The sequence below is a fragment of the Narcine bancroftii genome, chromosome 14 (assembly GCF_036971445.1).
Source record: "Narcine bancroftii isolate sNarBan1 chromosome 14, sNarBan1.hap1, whole genome shotgun sequence".
In the NCBI taxonomy this organism is placed as follows: Eukaryota; Metazoa; Chordata; class Chondrichthyes; order Torpediniformes; family Narcinidae; genus Narcine; species Narcine bancroftii.
Genome location: NC_091482.1, coordinates 51,966,260 through 51,980,997, shown reverse-complemented (window position 1 = coordinate 51,980,997; position 14,738 = coordinate 51,966,260). Strand labels below are relative to the sequence as shown.

The 14,738-nt window shown below is 45.6% G+C and overlaps 1 protein-coding gene across 1 annotated transcript in view; it reads right to left on the bottom strand.

Annotated features, from left to right (window-relative positions):
- The window catches only part of LOC138749151 (hepatoma-derived growth factor-related protein 3-like), a 74,228-nt gene that overhangs the window by 18,769 nt on the left and 40,721 nt on the right, over positions 1 to 14,738 (bottom strand). The window contains exon 3 of the mRNA XM_069910143.1: positions 10,924 to 11,062. Within this exon, the coding sequence (XP_069766244.1) occupies positions 10,924 to 11,062 (139 nt within the window). The remainder of the gene's footprint in view (positions 1 to 10,923; positions 11,063 to 14,738) is intronic.

The window sequence follows — 14,738 nt, the reverse complement described above, 5'->3', positions numbered from 1 at the left end:
GTACGTCACAAACAACCCTGAGATTCTTTTTCCTGTGGGCAAGGCAGAATTACTACTTACTGATAGTGCAAAGAAGCATCATTAGTTAATTTTTGTTGGAGATCAAAGAAGAGGAGTGATCCCCATCTCTTACCCTTATTAATAATACTTCTTGCACTGAAGTAAACACATTTCATTCCTTCCAACTGACAACCTTTGTACCCCCTCCACTGCCTGCCCTTCCTCACAATCTCACCACACATTGCCTCAACCTTTTGACCATCTGTCCTATCAACATGCAAACCCCTTACACACAGCAGGCGACGCGAATCCGGGTGCTGTAACAGTGAGCTGACCGTGCTGCCCACGTGAATTAATATGAATGAGGGCAAATCAGAATTACACCAGTTACTTCATTCAATCAAAAATGTACCATTCTTATCACAGGTGAAATGATTTCTATTATTTTCAAAAATATTTAAGTTCCCAAGATGCTACGAGCTCGCCTGATGATTGCAGACGTTTGCTTTCAATGGAGTCAGAGCACTGCTTTTGTTCTTCAAGTATGTGTTGTTATGACAACATACAAGAGGGACAGTGATTAACCCTGGGAGAAAGGGAAAATGGACTGCAGCTCTACTTGTTTATATCTGTTTGCTGTCTTCAATTCATGTGACAGTTTTGTTGGCACTACATAATTTAAATTTTAAAGCTGAAGACTGAAATTTTAAATTCTCATTAGAACTGACCAAATATATAATTCCATGAAGTCTAGTGGGTACATTATTTTCAAGCCACGATCTAAATTGAATCTGGAGTCCACATCCAGATGAATATTTTTATTAGAGAGAGCAGTTAGATAGCAATTTGAGATATTTCAAGCAACTGCCAGAATCCTTAATAGTGTAGAGTGCGTGCTTCAGCGAGTGTGGAAGGAAGGCACACACACGCGATGTCCAAGTCTGATTCATTGCGCTGGCAGCTCTGCTTAAATGGGCTCCTGGCGCTAATGTCCGGGCCCCATGCCATCGGAGCGCCGACCTCGTGTTGGCCAGCGTTCCTGCCAAAGTTCCCCGTCTTCCCACCCTCCAAAGGTCACCTGGTACGATGGCCGGTATCTCCAACCCTCCCCTCAGGTCTGCATGGTCACCAGCCATTTTGCGGCCTGGTCTGTGAGCGGGCCACTACAAGACCCACCCCCCCCCCGAACCGACGACCAGGCTATTGTCCGTAGCCTTTGGTGGCCTACCCTTGCATTATGAGGGCGGGGTACAAACCAGCTCATTACAGTCCAGATATGCCGGTTTCAGGTGGTCAACAGTAAAGGTTTCCTCCTGACCGCTGATGTCGAGGACGAAGGTGGAACCATTGTCTCTAATGATCTTGTAGGACCCCTCGTAGGGTCATTGTAAGGATGGTCTGTGTGCGCCCTCCTTACAAACACATATTGACAAGTCTTTAGGTCCTTTGGGCCGCTTTGCTTGGGTTGGATGTGCGGTGGGGGTTGCCACGGGACCAAAGAACCCAGCTTTCGCCGCAGGCTCTCAAGGGTCGCGGCGGGGTCTTCCGGGCATTTATCGGGGCCCAGGAACTCCCTGGGAATGATTAAAGGCACACCGCAGACCACCTCTGCCATCGAGACATTGAAGTCCTCCTTTGGTGCAGTACTGGTTCCCATCAGGACCCAAGGCAGTTTGCAAAACTCAGTTGGGACCCTTGAGCCAGGCCATCAAGGCTGCCTTGAGGTGCCTGTGGAAGTACTCCACCAACCCGTTGTTCTGTGAGTGATACACTGTGGTATAGTGGAGCTGCGTCCCTAGAAAGTTAGCCAGTACCACCCGGAGGTAAATTGTGATCCCCTGTCCGAGATGAGGTGCTCTCTGGAACCCTGAATCGGGACACCCATGTGTCAACGAGTGCCCTGATAAAGGTTTCTGTGGTGGTATCAGCCAGCGGGACTGCCTCCGGCCACCTCGTGGAGGGGTCAACCATGTTCAGGAGGCTGATCTCACCCCTTGGGAAATTGGTAACGGCCCCACTAAATTAATGTGCTTGTGGCTGAACCTGTGTCGCGCTGGCTCAAAAGTCCGTTTGGGCACTCTCGTGTGAACCTCCACTTTGGAGGATTGACAGTTTGTGCAGGTCTTGCCCCACTGGCTGACCTGTTTACGGAGGCCACGCCAGACAAACCTGTTGGCCATCATTTTGACCGAGGCGCAGATGGCGGGGTGTGCCAGATTGTGGATGGCCTCAAACCTAGTGCCTCCGTGCAGCCGGGACAATGGGAAGGAGCTGCCGGTAGAAATGTCACAAAGCAGTGTCAGGTTACCTGGGCTGACTGGGATGTCCTCCTCCCTGAGACCAGAGACAGCTGTCCTGTAAGCAGGGATCTCAAGGTCTTGCAGTTGTGCTTTGGTGAGGGCCACGCTATCGACTAAATCGCGGGGGTTACAGTGCGTTGGCTACCACATTGTTTTTCCCCGCAATATGTTGAATGTCTGTGGTAAACTCGGACACGTAGGACAAATGCCTGTGTTATTGGGCCGACCACGGGTCCAATACCTTATGGAAGGCAAAAGTCATAGATTGTAGTCAGTGAACACCCTTAATTGCCAGCCTTCCAAAAAAGTAATGGAAATGTCTTACCGCCAGGTACAGCGCTAACAGCTCCCAGTCGAAAGCGCTGTATTTGAATTCTGGGGTGGCAGCGGTGCCTGTTGAAAAAGTCCAGGGGTTGCCATTGGCCCTCAATGAGTTGTTCTAGCACGTCCCCTGAGGCATCGACAGTTAGAGTGGTAGGTGCCTCCAGACTGGTGTAGACCAGGAGGGTAGCATTGGCCAGTGCGTCTCTGGAACACCTTGGAGGATTCCTCGTCCCAAACAATGTCTTTTGCCTTGCCGGTCATCTACGCAAAGAGGGGACGCATGATGCGTGCTGCTGCCAGTATGAATCGGAGGTAAAAGTTTATCATCCCGGCAGCCCTTTCACTGTGTGTGGCTTAGCAAAATGCCGCACCACCTCAATCTTCTCGGGGAGGGGTGTGGCCCCGTGCCTGTTAATTCTGTGCCCCAGGAAGTTGATGGTGTCCAAACTAAACTGGCATTTAGTGGGGTTGATGGTCAGCCCGAACTCACTCAGATGGGTGGAATGCACATGGGAGGTCCCCGGCCCACTGAGTCCATCAGTCGCTGAAAAATTTGTGCCACGTTCTTTAAACCAAAGGGCATGTGGAGAAATTCAAACAAGCCAAAGAGGGTTATAATTGCAGTCTTGGGGACGTCCTGGGGTAAAATGGGATTTGGTGGTACCTCCGGATGAGGAATCGTGCCCTGTGCAGATTGGCGGCAATGTCTTGGATGTGGGGCACGGGGTATCTGTTGGGCGTGGTGGCCTCATTGAGGCAGTGGTAGTCACTGCATGGTCTCTAAACCCCTACTGATTTGGGAACCATGTAGAGGGGAGAGGCCTGGGACTGTCAGAGCGCTGCACAATTCCCAGCTCTTCCATCTATATGAACTCGTCCTTCATCAGGCTGAGCTTTTCGGGAGGAAGTCGGCATGCCCTGGCACAGAACGGGGACCCTCGGTCACTATGTGGTGCTTTACATCGTGCTTTGACTTGGCCGTGGAGAATTGTGGCGCCAGTATCGAGGGGAATCCGGCAGATGGGGGGGAAGGTAGCTTGGCTTCCCCCAGAGGCAGGGTCTGAAAGGTTCTGGCGCGCACCAAGCGCTGTCCCTCGAGTTCGACCAGCAAGCGATGGGCCTGAAGGAAGTTGGCTACCTCGAGCAGTTGAGCCACTGCCGCGAGGTTAAAGGTCCAAGAAAACCGGCTGTTGTCGAAACTTTCAGGGCAGGTCCCAAAAGTTCGAATGCAAAATCTGTTGGCTTCTCTCAGTGCTGGGCCTTGCTTGCCACTGCGGATGTCGAGGCCTGCAAGGGGACAGGACACTTATCTCAGTGTCTGTGTTGACCAGGAAACGCCTGCCCGACAGTGAGTCCCAGATGTGGAGGAGGCCATCATGGGGGCCAACCGCCACAGCCATCAACAACACTTGGCCAGGCTGATTGACAAAAACCCGCAAGTAGGGCACCATCATTGGGCCTCCGCACCCCATTGCTGATGGCGGGAGCATAGCTGTCCCGGCGTCTCACATGCCTCTCCACTGGCTTGATCTCGCTGGGGGTTGCTCATGGGGCTTTCTGATGTGGTACCCTTCTTTGCTCTCTAGAGCATGTCTGCCTGGGCAGCGACCCTCCAAAGGTCACTGAAGTCCTCATCCGAGCAAGATCGGATATCCTCTGGCAGCTACTCCAGAAAGATCTGCTCAAAGAGCAGGCAAGGCTTATAGCCCTCGGTTAGAGCGAGCATCCCACTCATTAGGGTGGATAGGTCCCTGTCCCCAATACATCCGTATGCAGCAATTGGGTGGCGCACGAACCGGAAAAGCCCGAAAATGCGGGTTAACAACTCTTTGAGGGCCCCGTATTTGCCTTGCTCCAGAGGCTGCCGTAGAAAATCTACGACCTTTGCCGCTGTGTCTTGATCGAGGGCGCTCACGATGTAGAAGTAGCAGGTGTCATCGGCGGTGATGTGGCAAAGCGGGACTACTACTGCACATGCATCTGTGACACCCAGAATGTCAGAAGCCTGAGAGACGTCGTAGATGGTCGCTGGCTCCGCTTGATCCGTCATCTTCGGGTCCAACTGCTGGTTGGACCTGTCGGGGTCACCAATGGAGCGTAAGTGCTACGAGTGTGGAAGGAAGACACACAACCTGCGTCATTGGAGCACTGACCAATCTGAGTTCCTGGCCTTCCCGCTGCGCAGATGTCACCTGGGACGACAGCCGGTGTCAACCCCTGGTCCGTGTGGTCGCTGCATTTGTCAGCCATTTTGCGGGCTGGTCCGTGTCTCCATGCGTGGGCCACTACAATATCATAATTCCAAAAGTTTCTCAAGAAGCATTTCTATCTTCAGAAAATAAAATCCGTTAGTTCTTTTTTTTCCCAAAAGAAAACTGAGGTTAATAACCTTTTCTATGAGCGGAAGTAGCACTTTTATTTACATAAACAGATGTTCATTGAGTTATATTTTAAATACAACCACTTAAAATCATTAACTCGGTTCACATAGCACTCTGCATTCGTTATAACTGTAAAAACCCATTGGGTTGATGTCGTAATAATTTCCCAGGCCATCTGATGATATGCTGTGGAAACAGCAAGACTAGATTTGAGGTACTCCTTTACCGAAGTAAACAAAACAGGTTTTCAGGTTTTAGCCGCTAAGTTAATTAACTAGAGTGACATCTGGGTTGACGATTACAAGTAAACGAGATGGGAAATAAAAATGTCTATTCTGGTATGTTCTGTAGTTCCTGCAATTCATGAAGAATACAAACAAAGGCAATTCCAGTAAGGATCATTATCAGTTGTTTACTGACCATTTCGAAGAAATGTTGTGTAAAATCGCAAATTTGAAGGGAAGACAATGAAAAATGTTTCACTAATCAGCAATATTTTGAAATTTCATATACACAGAAAGAAAAATACTGCATAACAAATCATGGATACATATGAGAGTGATTTGTGGGATGTGGGAGGGATTGGCGTGCCCTGTATTTATCGTACATCCCTCTTTCTTTTTGAGAAAATGATGCCCAGCATCTCCCATGAATCATGTCAGCCCGCGTGATGCTGGCACTCCCAAGAATACAGATGAGTAAAGTTCGACGAGTATGACCCAGAGATGACAGCGGCAACACAGGGAGAAACAAAAGCAAAAGTATCCCATTCAGCCAATTTTTAAGAGGCCTGCAGGCTCGTTTGTGGCTGACAAGTCCGATGCAGGACAGGCAGACACGGTTGCAGCGGTTGCAAGGGAAAATTGGTTGGTTGGGGTTAGGTGTTGGGTTTTTCCTCCTTTGTCTTTTGTCAGTGAGGTGGGCTCTGCGGTCTTCTTCAAAGGAGGTTGCTGCCCGCCGAACTGTGAGGCGCCAAGATGCACGGTTTGAGGCGATATCAGTCCACTGGTGGTCAATGTGGCAGGCACCAACAGATTTCTTTAAGCAGTCCTTGAACCTTTTCTTTGGAGCACCTCTGTCTCGGTGGCCAGTGGAGAGCTCACCATAGAACACGATCTTGGGAAGGCGATGGTCCTCCATTCTGGAGACATGACCCACCCAGCGCAGTTGGGACTTCAGCAGCATGGATTCGATGCTTGTGGACTCTGCCAGCTCGAGTACTTCGATGTTGGTGATGAAGTCATTCCAATAAATGTTGAGGATGGAGCGGAGACAACGCTGGTGGAAGCGTTCTAGGAGCCGTAGGTGATGCCGGTAGAGGACCCATGATTCGGAGCCGAACAGGAGTGTGGGTATGACAACGGCTCTGTACATGCTGATCTTTGTGTGTTTCTTAAGGTGGTTGTTTTTCCAGACTCTTTTGTGTGGTCTTCCAAAGGTGCTATTTGCCTTGGCAAGTCTGTTTTCCTTCATAAAATACAGTAAAACCCTCGTTATCCAGCACCTATGGGGATTAGTAGATGCAGGATAAGTGTATTTACGGTTGCTTAAGACGTGCTATTACAATGTCTAATTAGCATACCCTCATTATGAATAAACAGTTTAAAACACAAAAGACAAAAATATTATACTGCACTTACAATGAACAAACAACTTACATGAATCTAGCAAAAGCATTTTACTTTATTTTCAGACACATTCTGTGAAAAGATTTAATCTGCAAGTTCCTCCCCATCCATGGAGCCGCCCAAAGGATGACTAACCACTAAGACTAGGCTGAGGGGATGATAAGCTTTAATCTACAGAAGATCCTTGCTGGCCCAGATCCAGGTATAGGAATGGAGGGAAGGGAGAGGTGGCTCGACCTTTATGGCCCAAGACCATAGGGTATGAGTCATCAGTGGGCGGGGCAGTAAGGCTAGCAATAACTATATAAAATGGAGGAAACATATCACCCCAATTGCATTATAGATAATTAACCCCCTCTCCCCCAAGTTCACAGATAAAGCCTTTGACCAGGGCGATTCTCACTTAGCAGAGATAAGGAGACACTTTAAGAGAGTCACCCCAATGGCATTAACCAGCTCTTCATCCTGGGCGACCCCATTGCTGTTTCACACATCTCTATTCAAACAGCTGCTACGAGCAAATCACGACCAAGGCCCTCCGCTGGCTGAATATTTGCTCCCATCTTCACCAAAGGTTTACGTGTAACTTCAGAGAACTATTTTTTTTTTACCTGTTATTTATTTTAATTTTTCAATTTATTTTCCTTGATTATTTTATTTTGCCATTTGCTTAAATTTCAGTTACCAGCGGTTTTATTGTACATTGATCTTGGTCTTGAATCCACTCTTCAACAGAATTGCTATAGCTCTCTCGCGGAGAGAATTCCAAAGATTCACGTTCCTCTTCGTCTTCTATTCGCCTTGAAATACTTATTCCTCATTATGATCTTTTGATCTTTTGTTGCAAATGTTCCAGACATAGAACCCTGCAATCCCTGCAGGAAATGTATTTTTCAATCATTCTTCTGAGTGCACACCCAGTCTGATTAATCTCTCCTCATTTTGTGATAAATCTGCCCTCCGAAGAATCTAGCGACCCCTTGCCACAAACCCCTCGACTCCCCTTCGGTTCACGTGTCAATTGTGTCTTGAATATATTCTATGACCCCACTTCATAGTTCTCTAGCGTAAAGAATTCCAAAGATTCAATACGCTCTGAGAGCTTCATCACCTTTCAATCCCATTAATTTCTCCAAAATAATATTTTTAATTATGTTGATTTCTTTCAATTAAACCTCGGAATGAAAGAAGCAGCAGTGGAATCAACAATGAGTATCTCCACTTTGTTCCATCATTCAAAAATCACTCCTCACGGAGTCATCGAGCTTCACAGCATGGAAACAGTCCTTCAGCCCATTTTGTCTATGCCGACCAAGCTAGTTTCATTTGCCTGCATTCGGTTGCATCCCTCTATATCTTTCCTATCCATGGACCTGTTTAACTGTCTTTTAAAAGTTACAACTGTTCCCGATTTTATCACTTCCCCAGGTGGCTTGTTCCCACCTGGTGACTGAAGGGCTTGTTCAGATACTTCTTAAAGGTTCTGTGTGAAGAAAAGTGACCTTTTCACTTTAAAATTATGTCCTCTAGATTCACTTATTCTGGGAAATTGAGGTGCTCCTCAATTTTATAAACCTCTATAAGGTTCCCCCCCCCACCACCCCTTTGGTCTAGGAAGAGGATTTCCATTCGATCCAGCCTCTCTTTATAATGCAAACCCTCCTGTCCCCGTAACATTCTTGTGAATCGTTTCTGCACCTCTCCATTTCTTTCCTAGAGCTTCTGCAGAAGTGTGTATAATACCACAGCTGGCATCCCTCTAACATCTTGTGCAGGTGTAACCTGACATCCTTGCTCCTCTACTCTCCGTGTAAAATGTCAACATGTGAAGAAAGAATGAACAATCTGGGAAAAATGAATTAAGTTCAGAAGCATGAGTAACACACGTAGAGTTGGTGGTGAAAAACACATTTGGCATGCTTGCCTTCATTAGTCAGGGCATTGATTCAGGTCAGGTTCAATTTATTGTCATGTACACAAGATGCATAAAGAGCTTTCCTGTACTTGGCAAAAATAAATAAAGATTTGGCAAGTAAATGAATAATATTATTAAAACAAAGAAGAGAAGCAAAAGAGAGTCCCTTTAGCCACGATGTAGCCACCTCCAAATAGTTTAGGCTCAATCTTTCTTCAGATGTTAACATCTTGCATCTGAGATCAACCAAGTGAACCTTCCAGTGCAATTGTAGCTGCTCTTAAATATGGACCCCAAGCTATTCGTAATACGCCAGATACTGCTTCACCAGCGCCAACGACTGGGGTTCGGATCTGGTCCTCACTGTAAGGAGTTTGTACGTTCTCCCCGATTTTCTGCACGAGCTTCCTCTGGGTGCTCCAGTTTCGTCCCACCATTCAAATGCACTGCGGTGGTAGGTCAATTGGGCGACATGGGCTTGTGAGCTGAAAGGGCTTGGTACTGTGCTGTATGTCGAAAATAAACTTTCCTTCCTTTTCAAGCCATACCAATTGCAACAAAAACCAACATTCCTTTAGCCTTCCCAACTACTTGATGTCAAGGGGTTATACAGCGCAGATAGAGGCCATGTTCATGTTTATTAGCACACGTGCTTTGTAGCCTTCAATGTCTCGGTGACTGAAGGGCTTGTTCAGATACTTCTTAAAGGTTGGGCGAGCACTTCATCATCCCTCAGGCAGTGCATTCTAGTTCCAACCCCCTCTGGGTTTCAAAGTTATTCAGGTCCCTTTTAAACCTCTAACTCTTAACCCAAAAACTATGTCCTCTAATGTTTGATACCAGTGACATGGGGAAGAAGGTTGATGCTACCTACATTGTCCAATCCCTTGGAATTTTGTATCTCTATAAGTCCTCCCTAAACCAGTTGCTCCAAGGAAAATAAATTTCATCTGCTATTCCTCTACCTGTGTTACCAGATGACGATGATCCTGTAGTGTATGACCTTTTCTCCTCACTATCAATAACACAAAAATTTTTTACAACAAACTTCCTAATCTTGAGCTGTACGGTTAGCTCAATGCTGTTATAGCACCATCGATCGGGACTGGGTTCAAATCTAGTGCCGTCTTCAAGGCGTTTGTCCATTCTCCCCTTGTCCTCATGGGTATACTCCAAGTGTTCCGGTTTCCTCCTACCATTCAAAATGTACTGGGTGTGTAGATCAATTGGGTGTATTGGGTGTCACGGGCTCACCAGCTGAAAGGGCCTGTTATCGTGCTGTAGGTCTGAATTTAAATTAAAATGTAAAGTTTAAACTTAAAATTTAAAAATGTACCTCCAACATTCATACTATTTGTGAAATACATTGAGATTAAGGGTTCAAGCACTGATTGCTGAGGTGCACAATTGGTTAAAAAAAACATCCATCATTTTAAATGGAGGCACAAACAATTACCGATATAGGAATCTGGAGCAAAAGCAATCTGCTGGGGGAACACAGCAGGATGGGAAGCATCTGAGGAGACAAATGGATCATCAACCGTTTACCTGCATCAGGACTGTTTATGCTCATCTTGCTGAATGAGGTTAATCTCATGAGTTCAGTGGCTTCACCATTTTCATTGGGAAAACAATGTTGGTAAATATTTGGTTTATTACGCACAGTCGAGAGTCATGTCACAATTCAGAAACACAAGTATAGTGTGAAATATATGCTCAAATGTTCCTTGTTGCATGTACAGTAAAATCCCTGGTATCCGGCACCTATGGGGATTGGGAAATGTCGGATAAGTGAATTACCCATTTGCTTGAGACTGCGTGTTGTGTGAATGGAGAACTAACAGCAAGGCTTTCCAATTAAACTTCCATATTTTTTTACCAATTTATTTTCTGCACATTTTTTTTTACCCAGTTGCTTGAATTCTGGATAATAGGGATTTTACTGTATTGTATTAAATATCAGGTTTTTAAGTTTTATTGTACAAAACACATTTTTGTTGGCCTAACATCCATGTGCTAGGAGTACAAAATTCTGGATGCCAAAAATCAGGACCACCCGAGAATCTGGACCTCAAAAACTCTCAAACTTTTAAAATTTAGCAGGCTTTTGTGTGCGTGCGTAAGCACCATGGATGCACAAAGTCACGGAAATAAACAAATAAATATTTATTTGCTTTTTTTAACATTATATTTTGTACGGAAATATGTTTCGTTAATAAACTATCAACATTTACCTATTCATCTTTATTCTCTTTGAATTTGAATTTTAAATATCATACCCGAAAATCTGGACCAACCCAATCCCCGAGCAGTCCAGATTTTAGGACTTTCCCTGTACATTCTAAAATACCGAGGCAGCTACAAACAGTCCTTACCTGGTATCCTGCGAACTTGACACCAGGATTGTTTTCGATCTCCCACAGACCTTCGTTGAAACCTTTTCGCTTGTTCGACTTTCCAAATTTTTCTTTATATTCTTGGTATGGTAAAAGGTCTTTTGGTCCCAGAAAGGCACTAGAATAGAAAATGCAATTCCTGATCTCAAATCATTTTCTTCCCGCTTCACAGGTCACACAAAGTACTCACCGTGGCCTTGCAGATATTCTGCAAGGTAATACCCAAAAACCAATTATCTTCCAGGGATTAGCTTTTGGAAAGAGTGCTCTGTCGTGAAAGCAACATCATTCATTTGTACAACTTGCATACTAGTGGGAAAATCTTCAATAAATGTTTAGTGGTAAATGGAAAGGTGAAAACCCAGAATCAAAATCAGAATTTATTCTCATGATCAAGTCACGAAATTTGATGTTTTGTGGCAGCATCATGGTGCAAACATTCATATTAGAACCACCTTACAATATTACTATAAATAAAAAAAGAATAAAAATAATCGTGCATGAAAAGTAAGGCAGTGTCTTTGGTTCATTGATTATTCAGGAATCTGATGGTAGAGGGGAAAAAGCTGTCCTTGTGCCGCTGAGTGCTCATCTTTAGGCTCTTGTTCCTTTTCCCTGATGGTAACAGAGTGAAGAGGACATGGTCTGGGTGGTGGGGGTCTTTGAGGATAGAGGTTGCTTTTTTAAGACACCGCCTCATGTAGATGTCCTCGGTGGAATGAAGTCTTGTGCCTGAGATGTCGCAGGCCGAGTTATCAACCCTCTGGAGGGTTGGCACCTCCAGATCAGGTAGTGGTGCAGCTAGCCAGAACGCTCTCCATGGTACCATTGTAGAAGCCTGTCGAAAAAATAGTCACTGCCAAAAGGGCAAAGAGATGGCTTAAAGGAGAGGATTTCCAGCAAGGAACACCAATGCATGGACCCCAAGAAGATGAAAACTCGTCTCAATGATGGAGTGAAGACAGAGTAGAGATACAAGATTATGAGGGGCTTTGATAGGGTGGACAGCCAGCATCTTTATCCTGGAGCAACAATAGAAAACATTTTCCATCTATGATGTTAACACTGGGCTTGCTCTTAATAATTGAGTAATAATATATCCCTATTTAAATGAGGCATTGATCTCTTCATATTATGTAGTACACATTGCCTTAAAATGGAGGAAGCATTGATTAAGTGAGTGGGCAAGGGTTTGGCAAATGGAGTATAATGCTGGTAAATGTGAGGTTATCCACTTTGGAAGGATAAATAGAACATCAGAATATTATTTAAATGCAAGTGATTGGAGCACGGTGCCATGCAGAAGGACTTGGGCATGAATCGCAAAAGGTTGGTTTGCAAGTGCAGCAGACTGTCAAAATGCCAAATGGAACGTTTGCCTTCATTGCAAGGACAGCATGAGGACATTGTTGTGGGGGTCATTCAGGAGACTGATGCTTACAAGGAAGAAACTGGTTTTAAGCTTGTTGGTGCACCTTTGGGAGGAGGGAGAAGAGAGAGCCCCTGTGATGTGATACATCCCACAGTGTGCAGATGCCATTTCCAACGGGAGATGCAGATGGAGTCCATGGAGGGGAGTTTGCGCGACGTCCTGGGCTACACTCAGCAGCTTCTTCTGACCTTGAGCAGAGGAGCTCCCATCCCACCCAGGGGTTCATCCATCAAGTATACATTCAATGATGTAACCTGCAGACAATTTTGAGGGATGGGGGATACATGCTAAACCTTCTAAGAAATTACAGGCCTTGGGTGTAGCGAGATTTCAAAATACAAAATGAATGCAAGATGATCGGGTGGTTGATGGCTGATGTAGATCCGGTGGACTCAGTGGACAGAAGTGCCTGCTTCTGTGCTTAATTACTCTATTAAGTTTTAAAAATCTGCAGGAGGCTTATATTATTTTTTTTTGCAGTCCCACAACAAGGGACCAATGTTATAAAATGTCCCTCCATAAAGCAATACGAATCTTGTGTTATTACTGTCTCATCAGACTACTTTCAAGAACCAGTAGAGCAATGGTAGACATTTATCAGTGACATTTCGCCATCTCACTGATAGTTTAATTTTCACTGGGATCCCTTGGCTTCAGTCCTCATTAAAACATTGTTCTAATTGTATTTGTGTAATTGGGCTGCACGGGTTTCATGGGCTGGAAGGGCCTTCCACCATGCTACACTGTGAAAATTAAAAATAAAATTACAAATTGTCTCGAGTTTCCAGGATGACCCTCTTTGCCAATAGGCAACCTTAGTAAATTTTATTAAGAAAATCACAGGACGCTCTCTAAAGATTGGTAAAACTGCAGATGATCATGGACTTCAGTAGGACCAGGAATCACCACCCTCTACTACGTATCAATAACTCTGTAGTGGAGAGAGTGGAGAGCATTGAGTTCCTTGACTAGTGACCTATCGTGGATACACATCTCCTCACTTGTCGGGAAGGCGCAACAGCGACTGTACTTCCTGAGAAGACAAAGCGGGCAAGGCTACCAGCCAACATTCTACAGGAGCAATACTGAGAATGTCCTGGCTGGCTGCATCACAGTGTGGTATGGATGCTGCAGGAAATGGATCGGAGGTCAATCCACAGGATCATTGGAGCAGCAGAGAGGATCACTGGAGTCTCCATCCACTCCCATCGACTTGATCTACCAGGATCGCTGTCTGAGGAGGGTGTGCAAAATCTTTGAGGACCCCTTCCCCCTTGCACACACATTCTTGCAGCTACTCTCATTGGGGAGGGGTATCAGAGCCAGCACCACCAGGCTGAGAAACAGCTCTTCCCATGGGCACTATGAATGCTGAACGACCAAAGGAACTTCTCACACTAACCACCAGGGACTCCAATATTCAGGAATCAATATTTATTTATTTGTATATGTGAATACTTGTCCTGCGTGTGTATTGTTGTCTGTTTGTGTGTTATGCCTGGTTGTTTTCCACCGAGGACTGGAGAACTCTGTTTCATCAGGTACAAGCGGATGAGAATAAATGACTTGATGTAAAGGAAAATGGTAATTATCCCAGCATCAGGATATTATGGCAAGAGGTCCTCAGATTGTGTCCCAGGTCCAATCATCATCGGCTGGTTCATTAATTTCTTCCCTTCCTTCAGATTTCAGGATATTTGGTGATTGCACATGTTCAATTCCACTTACATCTCCTGAGGAAATGCAGTAACCCACACCTGCACATAACAAGACCTGGATAACAACCGGCCAAGCAGAAATAAATGGATTGCAATGCTTGTGTCACACCATGCCAGGTAATAATCATCTCCAAAAGAAGTGTCATCTACTTCGCCTTGACCTTTAATGGTCTAATCATTGCCAGGTTCTCCACCTGACCGATTCCTCACAGAGGGCTCAGGCCCAAAACTTTGACTGCAGTTTAATTCCTATGGATGCTGCATGATCTGCAGAGTTCTCCAGCACTTCTGCGTAGGTACCGTTAGGAAGGGGGGGGGGGTGGCAGGGGAGAGAGGAGTCAGAGGGAAAAGTGACCAGGAGTAGATGAAGGAAATAGTGGAACCAAATAAAGCTTGGGTCACCTACATCTCTCATGATAGGACAACCCCCCCCCCCCATCCCAAGTATCTGCATTGCCCTGACTCCTCAGCAATTGCACTATTCTTTAGGCATGGAAACCAAAGCGTCTTACTATACTCCACGAGTTCTAACCAAAATGCTGTGCAATTTCAACAAGCTGTCTGACCTTTGTGGCCCAACATGATGTCTTCACTAATCTCCTGAAACAGCACACCTTATTTTCCCCTCTGTGCACCAGGATTTC